Source organism: Diaphorina citri, unplaced genomic scaffold (genome assembly GCF_000475195.1).
Source record: "Diaphorina citri unplaced genomic scaffold, Diaci psyllid genome assembly version 1.1 scaffold172, whole genome shotgun sequence".
Taxonomy (NCBI): Eukaryota; Metazoa; Arthropoda; class Insecta; order Hemiptera; family Psyllidae; genus Diaphorina; species Diaphorina citri.
The window spans coordinates 11,914-30,698 of record NW_007377609.1 but is presented as its reverse complement, the minus strand read 5'-3'; the positions used below and the strand labels follow the sequence as shown (position 1 = coordinate 30,698).

Sequence of the window (18,785 nt, the reverse complement as noted above, 5' to 3'; positions counted from 1 at the left end):
GTGAGATAATTGTTTTTTTCTCGAATATTAGCAACTATTACATTAACAAAAAATAGTAAAATAACATTCAAATAATTCTAATCAGCTCAGCGGACTACGAAGAACCTCAAATCTCTCAAAAATTAATGAACCGGGCAAATCAGAGTCAGAGTGAACCTTTGGAGACTCACATTAAGGAAGTTAAAGTACGAAGTTTAGATAATTTCATAAGAAAAAGAAAGTAAAAAACAAGAGGTAAAAAATTACGCCTTCCAGAAGCCAAAAGGTGTACAATCGAGTTCATAAAAGCCAAACAATACTTCTGAGCGAAGAAAAATGACACAATAGTCAATCTCAAGCATTAGAAAACAACACATTTCTGAGCAGCTCGAGAGAGAAAAATATCATTGAATAATAGAAGGTAATAAAATAATAAATGTTGTTTTCAATAAAACCTGATTAACTTAAACAAATTCACAAAAAAGATGTAAATTAAACTTTTAAACTCATAAAAGCCAAACAATACTTCTGAGCGAAGAAAAATGACACAATAGTCAATCTCAAGCATTAGAAAACGACACATTTCTGAGCAGCTCGAGAGAGAAAAATATCATTGAATAATAGAAGGTAATAAAATAATTGTTTTCAATTGTAATTGTTTTCAATATAACCTGATTAACTTAAACAAATTAAAAAAAAAAAGATGTAAATTGAACTTTTAAAAAACAAAAAAGATAATTCTTTAAGTGACTTGAGGTTCAACGGTTCCTTTCAAATACTTAACGATAGGTACGTTACCATCCGTAAAAATATACCTAATTCACATAAACAAAACATGATAATAAGGCACTCAAGGTGAATTAACCAAGAATATAAATTGTGTGCGTTCAATAGCAGCAAATAAATGGAAAAAAAGATTACAAAATAAATATTAAAAACATGTCTAAAAACAATAGCATTAAACTAACAGTATCTATAAGTATTCACAACAAGACGTAAAATATTACAAAAAATAAATAAATTAATAAACTTTCATGATTAATAGAAAAACAATACATCAGGAAAAACAAAACTCATCACAAGAAATAGAGAAGGAAGAACGAGCAAACCGCGACGGATTATGATCGAGATCGCTCGTCGCTACTCAAGATACGTCGCCATACTCAAGGTACGTCGCCAAGTATCTGCGAAGTTTCGTCACTCGACATTTTATAGTCAAGAACATCGGGTTGATACGCGTCAGAGACACTCGCACAACTGTGAAGCATTTGTGAGCGTTTCTGAAAGCGAAACAAACCCAATGTTTCCTTGACAAATACTCCAAAGAGTATAACTATCGAGTTTTCTTCCGTACTTATCCAAGTGTATTGCACGAGTCGATACTGCGGAATGTTGACGACTTCAACAGATACGAAACCCAAGACAAGGTAGAGATCTATGAGATAGAAGAAGTAATGGGTTGCACGTTCCCTAGTCAGGGAGGTAGATAGAAGGGAACCAAGGGGAGGGTTGGTGTCCCCGGGGAATTCCCGGGACCCCCACCTCGAGTCGATACTGCGGAATGTTGACGACTTCAACAGATACGAAACCCAAGACAAGGTAGAGATCTATGAGATAGAAGAAGTAATGGGTCGCACGTTCCCTAGTCAGGGAGGTAGATAGAAGGGGACCAAGGGGAGGGTCGGTGTCCCCGGGGAATTCCCGGGACCCCCACCCGCATTGTTATTGGTCGCGAAGATGCTCAAGTTATGTACAATGTCTTTGTTGAACACGCTATCCTTGTGAAAGTCGATCACTGGGGAAGCTCTCTGGCCGCGTTGCCCCTGTGGTGTTGTGGCTGGCATGAAACAGTCATGTACCGTCTTCATGTGATTCTTCATCTTGTCGGGACGTGAGAACTCCTTCCCGCACACAGGACATGGGAACACCTTCCTCTGACATCCCTCGTGATACAGTCGATCACTGGGGAAGCTCTCTGGCCGCGTTGCCCCTGTGGTGTTGTGGCTGGCATGAAACAGTCATGTACCGTCTTCATGTGATTTTTCATCTTGTCGGGACGTGAGAACTCCTTCCCGCACACAGGACATGGGAACACCTTCCTCTGACATCCCTCGTGATATAGGAATGCATGTCGCTGGAAACTGTACTTGTTCTTAAACGTCTTGATCACATCGACCTTGGCGCATTCCATACACTTGTAGATCCCCTCAGTGACGGATGCGTACCGGAACAGATTGAGTCCCCGCACCGACATCTCTGTGAGACTCTCAGTAGGATCACTAGAGCTCGTGGCACGCCGTCTGATCCTCCGCTTGACAGACGGATGCGTACCGGAACAGATTGAGTCCCCGCACCGACATCTCTGTGAGACTCTCAGTAGGATCACTAGAGCTTGTGGCACGCCGTCTAATCCTCCGCTTGACAGCTAGCGCACTGGACCGCTCTGTGTTTGGCGCGAGGAAGTTGTGATTCTCATTCATGCCACCATTTCCCTTGTTATTATTGGTCAGCATCTGATGAATATGTTGTGACTGCGCGTGCAGTGAGAAGTTATTGTTCTTCTGGAATTGCTCAAACTGGGACAGGATGAATTTGTGCTCATTCGAGAACTGAGAAAGGAACTGCTTCCTGTTCTCTTCCGTGTTGCCACCTTCCTCGACGTTGTTATTCATGATGAGGTTCTTCAACAGGTTGAGGTTGTCATAGTGAGGATTGTGCCCGTTGTTGTTCTGGCCGTTCATCTTATTGTTGTTGACGATGAGGCCGGAATTCTCGAGGAATTTCTCTTTGGAAATGAGTTCGGAGCGAGGGATCAGACGCAGCAGACCTGGGAACAGAATGAGCAGAGGTATTCGTTCATGAGATTAATGGGAAGTTGAGAATTTCATCTTTCTAATCGATCTAGTTTTTAACATTTTGGAAAGTATGCTATCATTATACCTAAATAGATAAACCATTATTTGGATAAAAAAAGTACACAGAAGAAATTTCACACATTTAAAATTAAAGCCCAATTTGCTGAGGTTTGACCCTGATTAAATAGGAACTTTTCTAAAGTTTTTTTCTCTCCTTCTTCTAGCTCAAATATGAGTAAACGACAACATAAACTAATAATCGAATGTGAAAATATTTCAATACTATCAAATATAAACCAGAATTTAAAAAAAGAAGCCTATATTCAAAATAGTACTAAATGCAAAAATAGACAACATAAATGTAGGCAAGATCAGTTATCTACTAAAAATTAAACGTTGTTGTTCTGGCCGTTCATCTTATTGTTGTTGACGATAAGGCCGGAATTCTCGAGGAATTTCTCTTTGGAAATGAGTTCGGAGCGTGGGATCAGACGCAGCAGACCTGGGAACAGAATGAGCAGAGGTATTCGTTCATGAGATTAATGGGAAGTTGAGAATCTAGTTTTTAACATTTTGGAAAGTACGCTATCATTATACCTAAATAGATAAACCATTATTTGGATAAAAAAAGTACAGAAGAAATTTCACACATTTTAAAATTAAACCCCAATTTGCTGATGTTTGACCCTGATTAAATAGGAACTTTTCTAAAGTTTTTTTCTCTCCTTCTTCCTCTTCTTCTTTGTCTTTGGCGGTAATCTAGCTCAAATATGAGTAAACGACAACATAAACTAATAATCGAATGTGAAAATATTTCAATACTATCAAATAAAAAAACAATGAGCAGTTGGAAAATTAAAAAAATTACGTAAATGAATCTACAAAAAAAAAAAAAAAAAAAAATCAATTAATTTGCAACAAAACTTTTATATTCAGGAGAAATTTGATTTCATCACTCACCAGTATTACTAAACATCTCCATCCTTTGGGAAAAATCGAGCAACTTTTCCAACTTGTTCGAAAAATGGCGTTTACACTGAGTCATGAACTTTCAAATTATCAGAAATCATTAATTTCGGATTAGAACAAAAACAATTTCTTGTGTTGTGAAATATTCAATGATAATGTGAATGAACTAATATTTAACATGATTCATGACTCAGTGTGAAGAGAGGTAAAGAAATAAACAGCAAACTCACATATTATTTTGAAAATTGACTCTTGAATTTGTTTTATTCATGACTTTATTACAAATTAAAATATTAGTAGTACTGAAAATATGTCGAGTATTTGAACTGACATTTCACAAAAATAATTTCCTACTTCACCTCAAAAAATAAATAAAAATTCTGCTAAAATTCACCTAAATTTCTTCTTTCTAAAACTTTCCAAATTAACAATGAACTTTTTTCCAAAGAAGGTCAACTTCAATAACATAAGTAAATTTCCATTAGAAGTAGGTACATTACTACTAATTGTTACAGAGGTAAGATTAATTTGATTATTAAGATATTAGATTACCTACCTAATAAAAGACTTATCATATTTAAGTAATTAAATAAATAAAGGTACTTTAAAATTGAAATTAGATACATTACTTTATAAACCAGTTTTAAACAAGATCAACGAAACAGAAAAGTTTTCAAAGAAACAATTTAACTGAAAAATTTAATTATAATTTCAATGTGGTTCAGAACCACTCAGTTAAAATTATTATTATACATCTTTTCTGCCTTTTCAAAAATTTCAAACTATTTTAATTTACAATGTTTATGTTTTCAGGAATTTTGTAATATCAATTACCTGCATTTTTAATACTAACTAATTCCCTATGTCACCGAATTTGTGTATAAATAATGAGACCTACCTTTAAGTAGGTTTCCTGAGTAGGTATAAAATAATTGTAAAAGTATACAATAGTACAGTTTTATAAAAAGATATAGACAATAGTAGTAAAAAGGACCATAATTTCAATTGTAACTGAGAGTTTTTAAGTTATAATTTAGTTGCAAAAGGAAAAGAAGAAAATAATAAGGTCAATGCTATAAAATTAACTCTCTGTTTATTGTGGTGATTTGGCAATGAGCTGTAGTGTGTTAAAATGAGTACAGAAACTCAAGAAAAGCACTTTTTTTTATTTAGAATTAAGCTTGATGAAATTGAAGAAGACTAAATTTTTCTCAAAGATTGTTGCCAAATCTTCTCCACAAAAAGTTGTCCCTAACAGAAATAACAATCCTACTGATTTTAAGATTAAGGAAATGTACCATACTTAGTGAAGGCACTTAAAGTGTTTACATTCTTAAAAACTAACCTAATCGATATTGGAAGACACTTGGGATTAATGTTGTCATTCGTTTTAACTAAATTAGATACCTACCTAGAATAATTCGTGTAATATGTTCGACTGCTCATAACTTTTAACTGACATTTCTTTTCTTTAAAGTCGATTTTCGTTTTAATTTTTTAATTAAAGTGCATAATGGCCTGAAAAACATTCCTATGAGCGTAAAAACAGACTATATTAAATAATTTTGAGATCTTTGACCTTTGAGAGACTTTAAAGTCAAGCCTTTTGCTCTTGGTTCAACATTAGGATTAATGCAAAAGAATGAATGCAGTGCAAAAAATTGCATCGTTGTAAGAATCACAAACAAAATAATCGAACAATAAATTGGTATTGATTATTCCAGAGATGTTAAAAGGATTGGAAATTTGGAATCGAACTTTTTACCCACGAAGATTCTAGTGTAATTGAACTGTGTAGAGAATTAATAAACTACCTAGTTAGTGAGAGAAATAAATAAAACAATTAGTGTACAAATAATTTAAACTAAGTTTACGATAGTACTACCTACCTTATATGATATAGGAGAAATAACGGTGGGTAAAAATATGTGAGATAATTGAAATGATACAAAATTAGACTCTAATGGCTGAGCTTTCTAATAACGAAGCTACTTTAAAAAGGCAAGTGGGCACGTATGTTGTATATGCTGAAAATGTGCCTAGTTAATTTCATCACTCACCAGTATTACTAAACATCTCCATCCTTTGGGAAAAATCGAGCAACTTTTCCAACTTGTTCGAAAAATGGCGTTTACATTGAGTCATGAACTTTCAAATTATCAGAAATCATTAATTTCGGATTAGAACCAAAACAATTTCTTGTGTTGTGAAATATTCAATGATAATGTGAATGAACTAATATTTAACATGATTCGCAACTTTTCCAACTTGTTCGAAAAATGGCGTTTACACTGAGTCATGAACTTTCAAATTATCAGAAATCATTAATTTCGGATTAGAACCAAAACAATTTCTTGTGTTGTGAGTTGTGAAATATTCAATGATAATGTGAATGTCGTGAATGAACTAATATTTAACATGATTAATGACTCAGTGTGAAGAGAGGTAAAGAAATAAACAGCAAACTCACATATTATTTTGAAAATTGACTCTTGAATTTGTTTTATTCATGACTTTATTACAAATTAAAATATTAGTAGTACTGAAAATATGTCGAGTATTTAAACTGACATTTTACAAAAATAATTTCCTACTTCACCTCAAAAAATAAATAAAAATTCTGCTAAAATTCACCTAAATTTCTTCTTTCTAAAACTTTCCAAATTAACAATGAACTTTTTTCCAAATTAACTTCAATAACATAAGTAAATTTCCATTAGAAGTAGGTACATTACTATTAATTGTTACAGAGGTAAGATTAATTTGATTATTAAGTTATTAGATTACCTACCTAATAAAAGACTTATCATATTTAAGTAATTAAATAAATAAAGGTACTTTAAAATTGAAATAATTTCAGTTAAACAAGTGTATAAATAAATTGGATTAACTTCCTAAAATTACAAAAATAAGGCACATCAAAATGAAAACTAGAATACTTTTCAGAATTTCCTGATGGTCGCATTTTCAAATACTTCAATTTAATTTAAACTGAGAAATACCTACTAGAATTTATATAAAAATCTCATATTATCTTTAGTTAATAATTAAGTACCACCTATCTTTTAAAAAAATCATATACTACAGGGTGTCTACTAAAATATTGAAATCAAATTTCCAGATTTTTTTTTACTTTTAACTTTTTTTTCCACTTTCTCAAAATTCCCAGCACATTTCCAGTTTTCCAGTCTAGTAGATACCCTGTAGTAATAGGTAGGTACCTACCAGTATTTTTTTTTTCTTCCATTAATTTGCCAGATGGACTGACTGGCTTTGGTAGTCCTAACTACTTATGTAGAAACCGAAATTTCAGGCTAGTTCTGGCCAAGGTAGGTATTACCTTAGTATAGTTCATAAACCCCCTATATTTTAAAAATAAACTTGATAAACGTTTAAAATTAACTACAATCAATGTTGACAAAATATCTGACTAGACACATTTCATCTTATTTCTCTATCACATCTTCTCAAATATCAGGTATTTTGTGTCGGTGTGAGTTGTTTTACCATCTCCACCATTAAAGCAAAATAGGAATTAAAATAAATTATTCCAAAGGACACTTACAGTGCTTTGATTCAAGATATTGCAGCATTTAAATATCTTTTCAGCCACACATTAATTTGATAAAATTTAAAAAGTATTTTGTGGTAAAACAGCACTGTAATTTAGAAAAAAAAATGTGTTCAAAATTTACAATATCCAATTTTCAGGCACTTAGTTACTTTATTAATTTGGAAGACACTATAGCAAATAAATATTCTGAAAAATTAACTGATAGCAAAAATCTAGATTTGAAAATAATAGAGTCTGTTCAATTGGTAAGAATTGTCTGGTGACTCTAGTGATTCCAATAAAATAAACTTTAATATAAATCAAGACTAAACTTTCAATTTGGAAAATATTTTTCACCTACCCCCATGAAGAAAAATATGAAGGATCCCTGACAAAGAAAAACAGAGTAAGTACATTTTCCTTGAAAATTTGAAGAAGAAAAAAATATCTACAGCAATTTTGTAAATTAAAATTTTAAAAAGTTATTAATTCGGTAGTATTAGTAAATAATTGAACTAAAAAAATTGACTAAATCAGTAACTATTAATAAGACATCTTCTCAAATATCAGGTATTTTGTGTCGGTGTGAGTTGTTTTACCATCTCCACCATTAAAGCAAAATAGGAATTAAAATAAATTCCAAAGGACACTTCAAGATATTGCAGCATTTAAATATCTTTTCAGCCACACATTAATTTGATAAAAAGTAAAAAGTATTTTGTGTTCCAAAATTTACAGTACCCAATTTTCAGGCACTTAGTTACTTTATTAATTTGGAAGACACTATAACAAATAAATATTCTGAAAAATTACTGATAGCAAAAATCTAGATTTGAAAATAATAGAGTCTGTTCAATTGGTAAGAATTGTCTAGTAACTCTAGTGATTCCAATAAAATAAACTTTAATTTAAATCAAGACTAAACTTTCAATTTGGAAAATATTTTTCACCTACCCCCATGAAGAAAAATATGAAGGATCCCAAAGAAAAACAGAGTAAGTACATTTTCCTTGAAAATTTGAAGAAGAAAAAAATATCTACAGCAATTTTGTAAATTATCCCTGACAAAAACAGAGTAAGTACATTTTCCTTGAAAATTTGAAGAAGAAAAAAATATCTACAGCAATTTTGTAAATTAAAATTTTTAAAAAGTTATTAATTCGGTAGTATTAGTAAATAATTGAACTAAAAAAATTGACTAAATCAGTAACTATTAATAATATTTGGTTAACAAAAAGAGAAAAAATAACAATAACAAACAAAACAGAATAGGTATAAATAAATAAGTACTTTAAAAACTGAAATATCATTTCATACAAATTCATGAAGATTAATCAATTAATGTTTTAAACAAAACAACAAAAATAAATAATTACATTTTGAACTTAGATTTCATACAAATTCATGAAGATTAATCAATTAATGTTTTAAACAAAACAACAAAAATAAATAATTACATTTTGAACTTAGAAAAAAAATAAATTGTTTCTGACTAGTTAGTGTAAAATAATAAAAAATAAAACTAATCTTTGATTTGAAAATCCAAATAAAACTAAAACTTAATTTCAATAATGTAAAATTCTTTGATTGAAATTTCAAAATTTCCACTTCTCATTTTAAGAAGTAAAAAAATGTCCCTGAACGCTCGTCCAAATAAAAAATAAAACTAATCTTTGATTTGAAAATCCAAATAAAACTAAAACTTAATTTCAATAATGTAAAATTCTTTGATTGAAATTTTAAAATTTCCACTTCTCATTTTAAGAAGTAAAAAAATGTCCCTGAACGCTCGTCCGACTTTACATCTTTTGAAGGTAAAGATAAATTCATATCTGTTATGTCCTTTTCTACGTTAAACGTATTGTGCCTCTATGATAATAATCCTAATTATTCATAGAGATTTTACCTGTTCAATAGAAAATGTCCATTTTCAGGGAAAGAGGGTAAAGCAAAAAAGAAGAAAGTTTCTCATCGCGGGAAATGACCACTAGTGAATTATAATTGTCAGCCTAATTCCTATTCTAATTTTTAATTCTCAAGAGGTACTTGTAGCAGTAGTTGTACTAGGAGGGGCTGTTGTCACTGAAGTTGCAGCGGACGCACTGGCACCAGCAGCCCCATTTAATTCGTATTCTAATTTTTAATTCTCAAGAGGTACTTGTAGCAGTAGTTGTACTAGGAGGGGCTGTTGTCACTGAAGTTGCAGCGGACACACTACTCGCACCAGCAGCCCCATTCTCCTGATCCAAATAAACCGGCTGCAACGTGCCCCTCATGAGTGTAATCCGGTGAACTTGTTTCGTATGCGTCATCATGTTATCACGCCGCGTGAACATCTTGTAACACACGGGACAACTAATCTCTTGCTTATAACGATCATCATGCGCTGATAGGAAGTGTCTACAGAAGTTACTAATGTGCGTGTAAGTCTTGAGACAAATATTACACCGGAAGATATGCTCCCCTTCCTGTGTACAGAACTGTCGTACGGAGGCTTTGTCTATGAAGGAGCGATGCTCACGCGGACTGGTGGCAGAAGTTGAAGCTCCACCTGTCACATTTGTACTGAAAGGAACCAGAGACATGCTACTGGAGGATGAGTGATGTCGCCGACTTCTCCCGCTAGAGGGCGCCCCGGTTGTGATTTTCGTATTGATTGAAGTTCCCGGCATACTGGGGGAGCCTGATGTCTCTATAGTCAACTCGCCCAGGTCTGTTCTATACTCTATGTTTGTTTTAGGGAACTTATCATTGCCTTTGCCTAACATGTTCATCAGTCCACTGGTATCTCCTCCACCTGGTCTAGTACCTCCCATCATTCCTCTTACATTCCCATCCTCCCCACGCTCTTTCCGTCTATTCCTCTCCAACATCTTGTAACTCGTGTACTCATACTTCCTCATCTCTTCATCATAATCATTATTATTATTTGTACTATCCTCTATCTCCTCCACATCCTCGTCCGAACACGAGATCATGTCTTCGAAAAATTTATCATCGTTCAAGTTCGACAAAGGTCGGCTCGACTCGGGTTCTTCGTTCGCGGTCCCACCCATCGGGTTGGGTTTCTCGGGACAGCGGGACCAGAGGCTCCAAAGCGGGACTGTCCCGCCGAAAGCGGGACGTATGGTCAGCCTACCTATATATCAAATTAAAGGTCTTTTTACCAGGATCACGAAAATGGTGGTGCAAATTTTGTCCAGAACCATAAAGCCAAAAAACCAAAAAAACTGGTTTTTGGGGGATTTTTTTCACATTTTCTCACACAAATGAGCTCTGATCTCGAAATCGCGACGACCTATGAACTCAAAGCGAGAAAGTTTTAGATAACACTTCAGTCGTTAATTTAAGACCGGTTTTAGCGTCACCTAGGTTAAGTAACTCAAAGCGAGAAAGTTTTAGATAACACTTCAGTCGTTAATTTAAGACCGGTTTTAGCGTCATTCCCACCCATCGGGTTGGGTTTGGACCCCGGGGGTTGCGTTGTACCCCCCGGGATCGGATACCCCCCTAGCATACTCCCCGGGAACCCAAGGGCCCCGGGCAACACCCCACCAAACGCTGGCGATGTGGTCAGGTCTTTAGGCAATTCACCCGAAGCCCCTAGCATACTCCCCGGGAACCCGAGGGCCCCGGGCAACACCCCACCAAACGCTGGCGATGTGGTCAGGTCTTTAGGCAATTCACCGGGAGGTCTCACTGGAACACCACCCTGGCGAAACATGCTGTCGAACACACGTTTGGAGCCCCTAGCATACTCCCCGGGAACCCGAGGGCCCCGGGCAACACCCCACCAAACGCTGGCGATGTGGTCAGGTCTTTAGGCAATTCACCCGGATGTCTCACTGGAACACCACCCTGGCGAAACATGCTGTCGAACACACGTTTGGAAATGTCCAGGGACTTTAGCTTCAACAAGTGTTGAAGATAGCCTGAAATGAAAAGGAAAGAAAAGAGAAGACCATCAGATGCAGAAAGTACAGAGAAACTAGAAGAAACTTGTACGAAGCAACCGGAGGGAAAGATAAAAAGGTGAGCAAGCAATTATTATTAAAAAGGTTTAGAGCGAGAAAATAGGAAAAAGGGGAAATTTAATAATATTGAGACATGTTCGAAACTTCATTTTGAAAATCTCGAGATTTTCCTGTACACTTGTAATTAATTAAATCTATTCGTGTAACTAAATCTGGTGCGATAAAACGAAAACGGACTTAAATAATAACAAACAAATAAAATAAAGATATCTCAACGATGCAAAAATAATAATCATAGAAGCCAGAGAAACAGAGAAAGGAAGAAAGAGTGGAAAAATACAAAAGAAAGATAAATAAATTATATTTAAAAAAAGAGATGGGCACATTCCTCTAAATAAATAAAGATATAAAAAAGGGAAAAATAAATGATAGATAAATAAGAAAATATTGGAAACGTTTGAAACTTACCTTAGAAATATAAAGAAATATTTAAAAAGGACTTGGTCCAAATGAAAGGTCGGGCAAAGGAAATGAAATTTGATCCTCCCAAAAATAAATTCCTAGATATTTTGCTTCCAAATAAACTTCTTGATTAAAAAGTACTTGACCGTACGAAGTTAAATAAAATAACTTAAAAAAAAAACTACCTACTAAAGGCTCTGCAAAAAAATGTTTTAAAAATTCAGATGAAGTCTTTTGGATCTTCCTTAAAATTCAAAATATAAATAAGGAATGTAAAAGTGGCAAAGGGGACATTTCAAAGTCTGATTCATAATTCTTATTCGTGAAAGGATTTTGAAAGAAGAGGTGGTCCCTAAAATGGGAGAGTGAAAATATGAGATAACTATTGATTTTGTATTTAAAATGGACATCGTATCATCAAAGGCACAGAATCTCAACTTTATTGCTCCAAACGAAGTACACACAGAAACCCATGCATCAAAACATCTCCCTTAACATGGAAGACTACAGACTCTTTAATTCTTGGATTTTTTTACAAGCAAAATTTCAATCAGAGACCCTCTTTCAAATAACCATTGAAAATACACAAGTGGCTTGCGGCAGCAAATGTGGACATCCAAAGCGGATTTAGGCTCAAGGGACCTCAAAACGTGCTTTGGCACTAAAAACTAACCATCGAATATATATGTATTGCCAGAATACATTACTTTCCTTTCTATCAGGATAACGAAAGTAAAAAACTGACCATCGAATATATATATATTGCCAGAATACATTACTTTCCTTTCTATTAGGATAACGAAAGTAAAAAAGTCACATAATGAAATACGGCTTTGATTATTAAAACTTCAAATCGTTTGGGAGAATGAAAATATGAGATAACTATTGATTTTGTATTTAAAATGGACATCGTATCATCAAAGGCACAGAATCTCAACTTTATTGCACCAAACGAAGTACATATGTACACAGAAAAGGTTTTCATAGAGAAAAAGCTATTGAACATGGGACTTTGAATGAAAGCTATAAACATAATAACAGTGTTGAAAACAAACGTAACCGGTTTTGAAATGATACAAAATTAGACTCTAATGGCTGAGCTTTCTAATAACGAAGCTACTTTAAAAAGGCAAGTGGGCACGTATGTTGTATATGCAGAAAATGTGCCTAGTTCATGAAATCCAGGAATTTGAGTTCCTACAGTTTGCAAATGAAATGTTCAAGTATGTTTGATTGTTAGTGGGGGGGCAGAATGATTTCTCAGTTTATTATGTATTTGAGTACCTACCGTTCATGGGATTGAAGTCTGGAGCTATGCAATGGATAATGGATGTGATATAAAAGCTAATAGAAATTCGAAAAAGGATAAATAGCTAGTAAACGATATCCCAAAAAAGCTTATGGACCCAATACGAAATGGGAAAATTTGTGGGACCTAAAACCACGTGGGCTAACTATCTTAAATTCAATAAGTGGCCCACTGTAATTAATTTTATTGGCCAAAGCACCTAGTTAATGAAATCCAGGAATTTGAGTTCCTACAGTTTGCAAATGAAATGTTCAAGTATGTTTGATTGTTAGTGGGGGGCAGAATGATTTCTCAGTTTATTATGTAATTGAGTACCTACCGTTCATGGGATTGAAGTCTGGAGCTATGCAATGGATGTGATATAAAAGCTAAGAGAAATTGGAAAAAGGATAAATAGCTTGTAAACGATATCCAAAAAAGCTTATGGACCCAATACGAAATGGGAAAATTTGTGGCACCTAAAACCACGTAGGCTAACTAATCTTAAACTCAATAAGTGGCCCACTGTAATTAATTTTATTGGCCAAAGCAGGAACAAATGCCCTCAATGGCAAACTACAATTAAAGTAAAACTTCGTCATTTGAAAGTTTTAGCCAGGTATCCTCCTAGTTAATGAAATCCAGGAATTTGAGTTCCTACAGTTTGCAAATGAAATGTTCAAGTATGTTTGATTGTTAGTGGGGGGCAGAATGTCTCAGTTTATTATGTATTTGAGTACCTACCGTTCATGGGATTGAAGTCTGGAGCTATGCAATGGATGTGATATAAAAGCTAAGAGAAATTCGAAAAAGGATAAATAGCTTGTAAACGATATCCAAAAAAAAGCTTATGGACCCAATACGAAATGGGAAAATTTGTGGGACCTAAAACCACGTAGGCTAACTATCTTAAATTCAATAAGTGGCCCACTGTAATTAATTTTATTGGCCAAAGCGGGAACTAATGCCCTCAATGGCCAACTACAATTAAAGTAAAACTTCGTCATTTGAAAGTTTTAGCCAGGTATCCTTTTTTTATATTTATTATTTTAGAGGAAGCTCAAATGTGACCCATCTGTTTTTTTTTTATTTATTTATTCTGTTGACTGATTTTAATAAAAGTTGAAATTTCTTTGATTAGGAAAGTTAAAAAAAAAAGTTATTGCAAAAAAGAAGAAGCACACACATATTACCACACACATAATTTTGAATGGAAAAATATTGTCATTTAAGAGAGCCTTTGAAACACCCGAGAAAAAGAACGATTTAAAAAGACTTCCACGATAAAGTTGCTGAATAGGTACCAGAAATATGCTTGCTTATAATAATATTGGCAATGCTTATAATATGCATTGTAACATTATATTATGTTGCAAAAATTGAAACTTCAAGGCAAGTAGAAAATAAACATCTACTTAAGTATATTGTCAATGAATTTTCACTTGGCTTAAAATTACACTTAACTAACTGAAAAAGAACGATTTAAAAAGACTTCCACGATAAAGTTGCTGAATACCAGAAATATGCTTGCTTTTAATAATATTGGCAATGCTTATAATATGCATTGTAACATTATATTATGTTACAAAAATTGAAACTTCAAGACAAGTAGAAAATAAACATCTACTCAAGTATATTGTCAATAAATTTTCACTTGACTTAAAATTACACTTAACTAACTTAAAATAGAAAAAGAACGATTTAAAAAGACTTCCACGATAAAGTTGCTGAATACCAGAAATATGCTTGCTTTTAATAATATTGGCAATGCTTATACCTAATAGGTATGCATTGTAACATTATATTATGTTGCAAAAATTGAAACTTCAAGGCAAGTAGAAAATAAACATCTACTCAAGTATATTGTCAATAAATTTTCACTTAACTTAAAATTACACTTAACTAACTTAAAATAAACTATGGTAATGGTAATAATATTACTTTTTTTATTTAACAATAATTTCAAAACATGATGACTAACAATTGAACAAGCAAAATGACAAACATAAAATGTACAGATTAATAAATTGAATTTTTTCTATGCTAATCAATTGTTTGTTTTTAAACATATTAAGTATTATAAACCCAATGTGGCTAAGCACGGGTGGGGTTTATCGTTTTTAATTCATCTATTTCCAATTATTTTTACAAAACTCTTTTCCTTGCTGTTTTTAAAGGTAGGTATTTAATTTGATTTTTTAGGTGGTATTTTTGAATTTTTTTTTCCTTTTCTAAATTACATGTGTTAATGGTTAATGATTTTTCTGATTTTTTCTTTATTATTTGGCGTTTTTAGCCATTCCCGTATTCTATTTCTCTGGATTGGACAGGAGGGAGGATGCCATCTTGGGAAGATCACACTGGTCCTCGTTCACCTCTGTTAGACCTGGAAGAGAATGGGTTAACGATTAATTAGTGTCATTAGTGGAAATGGTTTAACCATATCCATAGAACCTATAAGGAAGCAACATCTAGGGTGGATTTCACCAATATTTTTTCAGTCTCTAATACTCCTGTTAAGTTAACAGCCAGTTAAGTCCCATTTGATTTGTACTGGTTTAACAGGGCTCTTAAGCTTAACGTGCTGTTAGATGCTGAAAAGAAGGTTGGTTGAAACAACTGCTACATTGGACGCTTGTGGTCTGTGTCGTAGCATGCCCATCCCGTAGTATGCCTCTCATCAGATGGGCGAGAAGAAATGGGTTAACCATATCCATAGAACCTATAAGGAAGCAACATCTAGGGTGGATTTCACCAATATTTTTTCACTCCTTAATACTCCTGTTAAGTTAACAGCCAGTTAAGTCCCATTTGATTTGTATTGGTTTAACAGGGCTCTTAAGCTTAACGTGCTGTTAGATGCTGAAAAGAAGGTTGGTGAAACTCACCACTCGAGCCTCAAAGAGCCCGTTCGCACAACAAGTGTGTTGTTCGGGAAAAAATCGTGTCGTGTATAGTGGTAACACTCTCATTTAAATTACATTGCCTACAGGATATTCAGGAAAAAAATCGGATGAAACTCACGACAAGTGGGATCGGGCTCTATTAAGTACCCGCAAGCCTTTTTTTTTCTTTTTTTTAAGATTGTACCTTGGAACCGCTTTCGCATTACTTCGAGAGACATTCTTTTACATCCATGCCTATTCGGTCAGAAACCTGGCCGGGATTCGAAGCCAGCACCTCCAGGTTGAGAGTCGGTGCTTTTGACCTCTCGGCCACAGAGGTGAGTCTAAGTACCCGCAGGTTAAGCAACGCCGACAGACACCAGGGTGACTAATAAACTACACTGCGTGACTTCTTTCACTGATAAGGCCCCCGTTATCACTGCGTTAGTGCACACGTGAAGAATTCTCTTTGTCATCACTTGGGGACTTGGGGAGTCTTTGTGTTAACACTCCCTTCGCAGTCAAGTGACGTTAAGGCTTTTATGAATGTTTCTTTTGTGACTTGTTTCCTGAGAGCACTTAGTTCGCATTTCGCGAATCACCAAGTGCTCTCTCGCGAAATGTTCACGTCATCACCACTTTTGGTAGCGCGTAGTCGTCAGCAAAATCAAACCCTATTGAAAATGATAGAGACCGTCCGTAGACTCTATATCATTCTCATAGGTCTGGTTTTGCAGGCAAATACGCGCTACTCAAAGCCGCGCGTCTAAGCCTTCAATGTGAGACGGGTCAAAAGGTTGAGGCCCACTCCAAAAAGCAATGTGTATAGTGAACTTTTATCTTCTCTTTGGTAGCCCTGAGGTATCTCAGGAGCCTCAGGTTAAATGACTCTAAGTAAAAGGCACAGATCCCATTCAAATTTCCTAAAGGTTAATTATTATTGATCATGCAATAAGAAGGTAGATCTCCAGAACTCACCTTTGATTCTGAGGGACTTTACCTAATAGTGTATGGCAGTAATAATAAATCTCTCAGGCGACCTGTCAGGTCTACCTGCTAGTGATTGGCCGGTCATAAGAAGGCAGATCTTGGAAGGCAAGAAATGAGATTGTTTAGTTACCTTGCTTTAAGGCAAGGTCCCACTTGTCGTTTGGGTAAAAATCATATCGTGCGTAGTGGGAACACTCTCATTTAAATTGCATTGCCTACAAGCCAAGGACATTTTGTGTCGTTCGGAAAAAAAATCGTATACAAGGCCATTTTATTAAAAAAAAGGAGCTATGAATTTTTAACTTCAACACCCTGACTACCAAAGCATATTCCATGGTGTTTACCCATAGAAACCCATGCATCAAAACATCTCCCTTAACATGGAAGACTACAGACTCTTTAATTCTTGGATTTTTTTACAAGCAAAATTTCACTCAGAGACCCATCTTTCAAATAACCATTGAAAATACACAAGTGGCTTGCGGCAGCAAATGTGGATATCCAAAGCGGATTTAGGCTCAAGGGACCTCAAAACGTGCTTTGGCACTAAAAACTAACCATCGAATATATATGTACTTGCCAGAATACATTACTTTCCTTTCTATTAGGATAACGAAAGTAAAAAACTGACCATCGAATATATATGTATTTGCCAGAATACATTACTTTCCTTTCTATTAGGATAACGAAAGTAAAAAAGTCACATAATGAAATACGGCTTTAATTTTTAAAACTCAGTAAAATAAATGATAGATAAATAAGAAAATATTGGAAACGTTTGAAACTTACCTTAGAAATATAAAGAAATATTTAAAAAGGACTTGGTCCGAATGAAAGGTCGGGCAAAGGAAATGAAATTTGATCCTCCCAAAAATAAATTCCTAGATATTTTGGTTCCAAATAAACTTCTTGATTAAAAAGTACTTGACCGTACGAAGTTAAATAAAATAACTTAATCTCTCTCTCTCTCTCTCTCTCTCTCTCTCTCTCTCTCTCTCTCTCACGCTCTCGCTCTTGCCTATTCAATTATTTATGTATCTAATAATTAGATTTTCAAGAGCTCATGGAGTTTTGAGTTCTTTTCACTGGAGCTGTAGAGTTCTCTTTCTCTCCCTCTTCTATCTCTCTCTTCTCTCTCTCTCTCTTTTTCTCTCACACACTTTTTCTCTCCTTCTTTTTTAATTGGATCGATAATATCATTAACCTTACAGCTACGAGGATAGGGCCTGTGATGATGTGAAAGGATGGCCTATAGTTTGACGATTGAGGGAGGGAGCTTTCGTCACAGAATAGGCTGAAGATCAGTACTCATTTTCACCTGTCAAAAGAGAGCAGACCTTACAGCTACGAGGATAGGGCCTGTGATGATGTGAAAGGATGGCCTATAGTTTGACGATTGAGGGAGGGAGCTTTCGTCACAGAATGGGCTGAAGATCAGTACTCATTTTCACCTGTCAAAAGAGAGCACTTTGAGGTACAATATTATTCATTGGAGATTATCACGAATTCCATTTCTCCGTTTCCATTCCTAATCAAAAATTTAATTAATTTCTCATCTTCTTGCGAAATGATTACCGACAGTGTAGCTGAAGACTTGATTTCTATCAGTTTGTAAGTTTACTTTCAACCCTGGCCATCCCAGGTACTCACTGTCCTTATAAGTAGGCTTGCCAAATATCCAAAATGTCGATTCGGGACGCGAATCCGCGAACATAATTGCCAAATTCGCGAATCGCCGCGAGCATAATCGCAAAATCCGCGAACAAAATCGCCAAATCCGCGAACATAATCGCGAAATCCGCGAACATAATCTTTTTTTTTTTTTTTTTT

General features: G+C 34.6%; 2 protein-coding genes across 2 annotated transcripts; both read right to left on the bottom strand.

The window, feature by feature from the left end:
* Positions 1 to 1,160: 1,160 nt before the first annotated feature.
* On the bottom strand, positions 1,161 to 3,816 carry LOC113465852 (protein tramtrack, alpha isoform-like). Its single transcript, XM_026820742.1, has 6 exons — positions 3,795 to 3,816; positions 3,244 to 3,336; positions 2,319 to 2,806; positions 1,975 to 2,212; positions 1,694 to 1,807; positions 1,161 to 1,521 (listed from the first exon to the last, which is right to left on the bottom strand). Exons 1-6 carry the CDS (start codon positions 3,814 to 3,816, stop codon positions 1,454 to 1,456), a joined length of 1,023 nt encoding a protein of 340 aa, XP_026676543.1. The 3' UTR covers positions 1,161 to 1,453.
* A 5,319-nt stretch (positions 3,817 to 9,135) lies between these two features.
* Positions 9,136 to 11,080, bottom strand: LOC103505409. The gene is made up of 3 exons (XM_017442406.2): positions 10,807 to 11,080; positions 9,581 to 10,408; positions 9,136 to 9,465 (listed from the first exon to the last, which is right to left on the bottom strand). The coding sequence occupies exons 1-3, from the start codon at positions 11,078 to 11,080 to the stop codon at positions 9,392 to 9,394; spliced, it is 1,176 nt and encodes a 391-aa protein (XP_017297895.1). The 3' UTR covers positions 9,136 to 9,391.
* Positions 11,081 to 18,785: the final 7,705 nt, after the last annotated feature.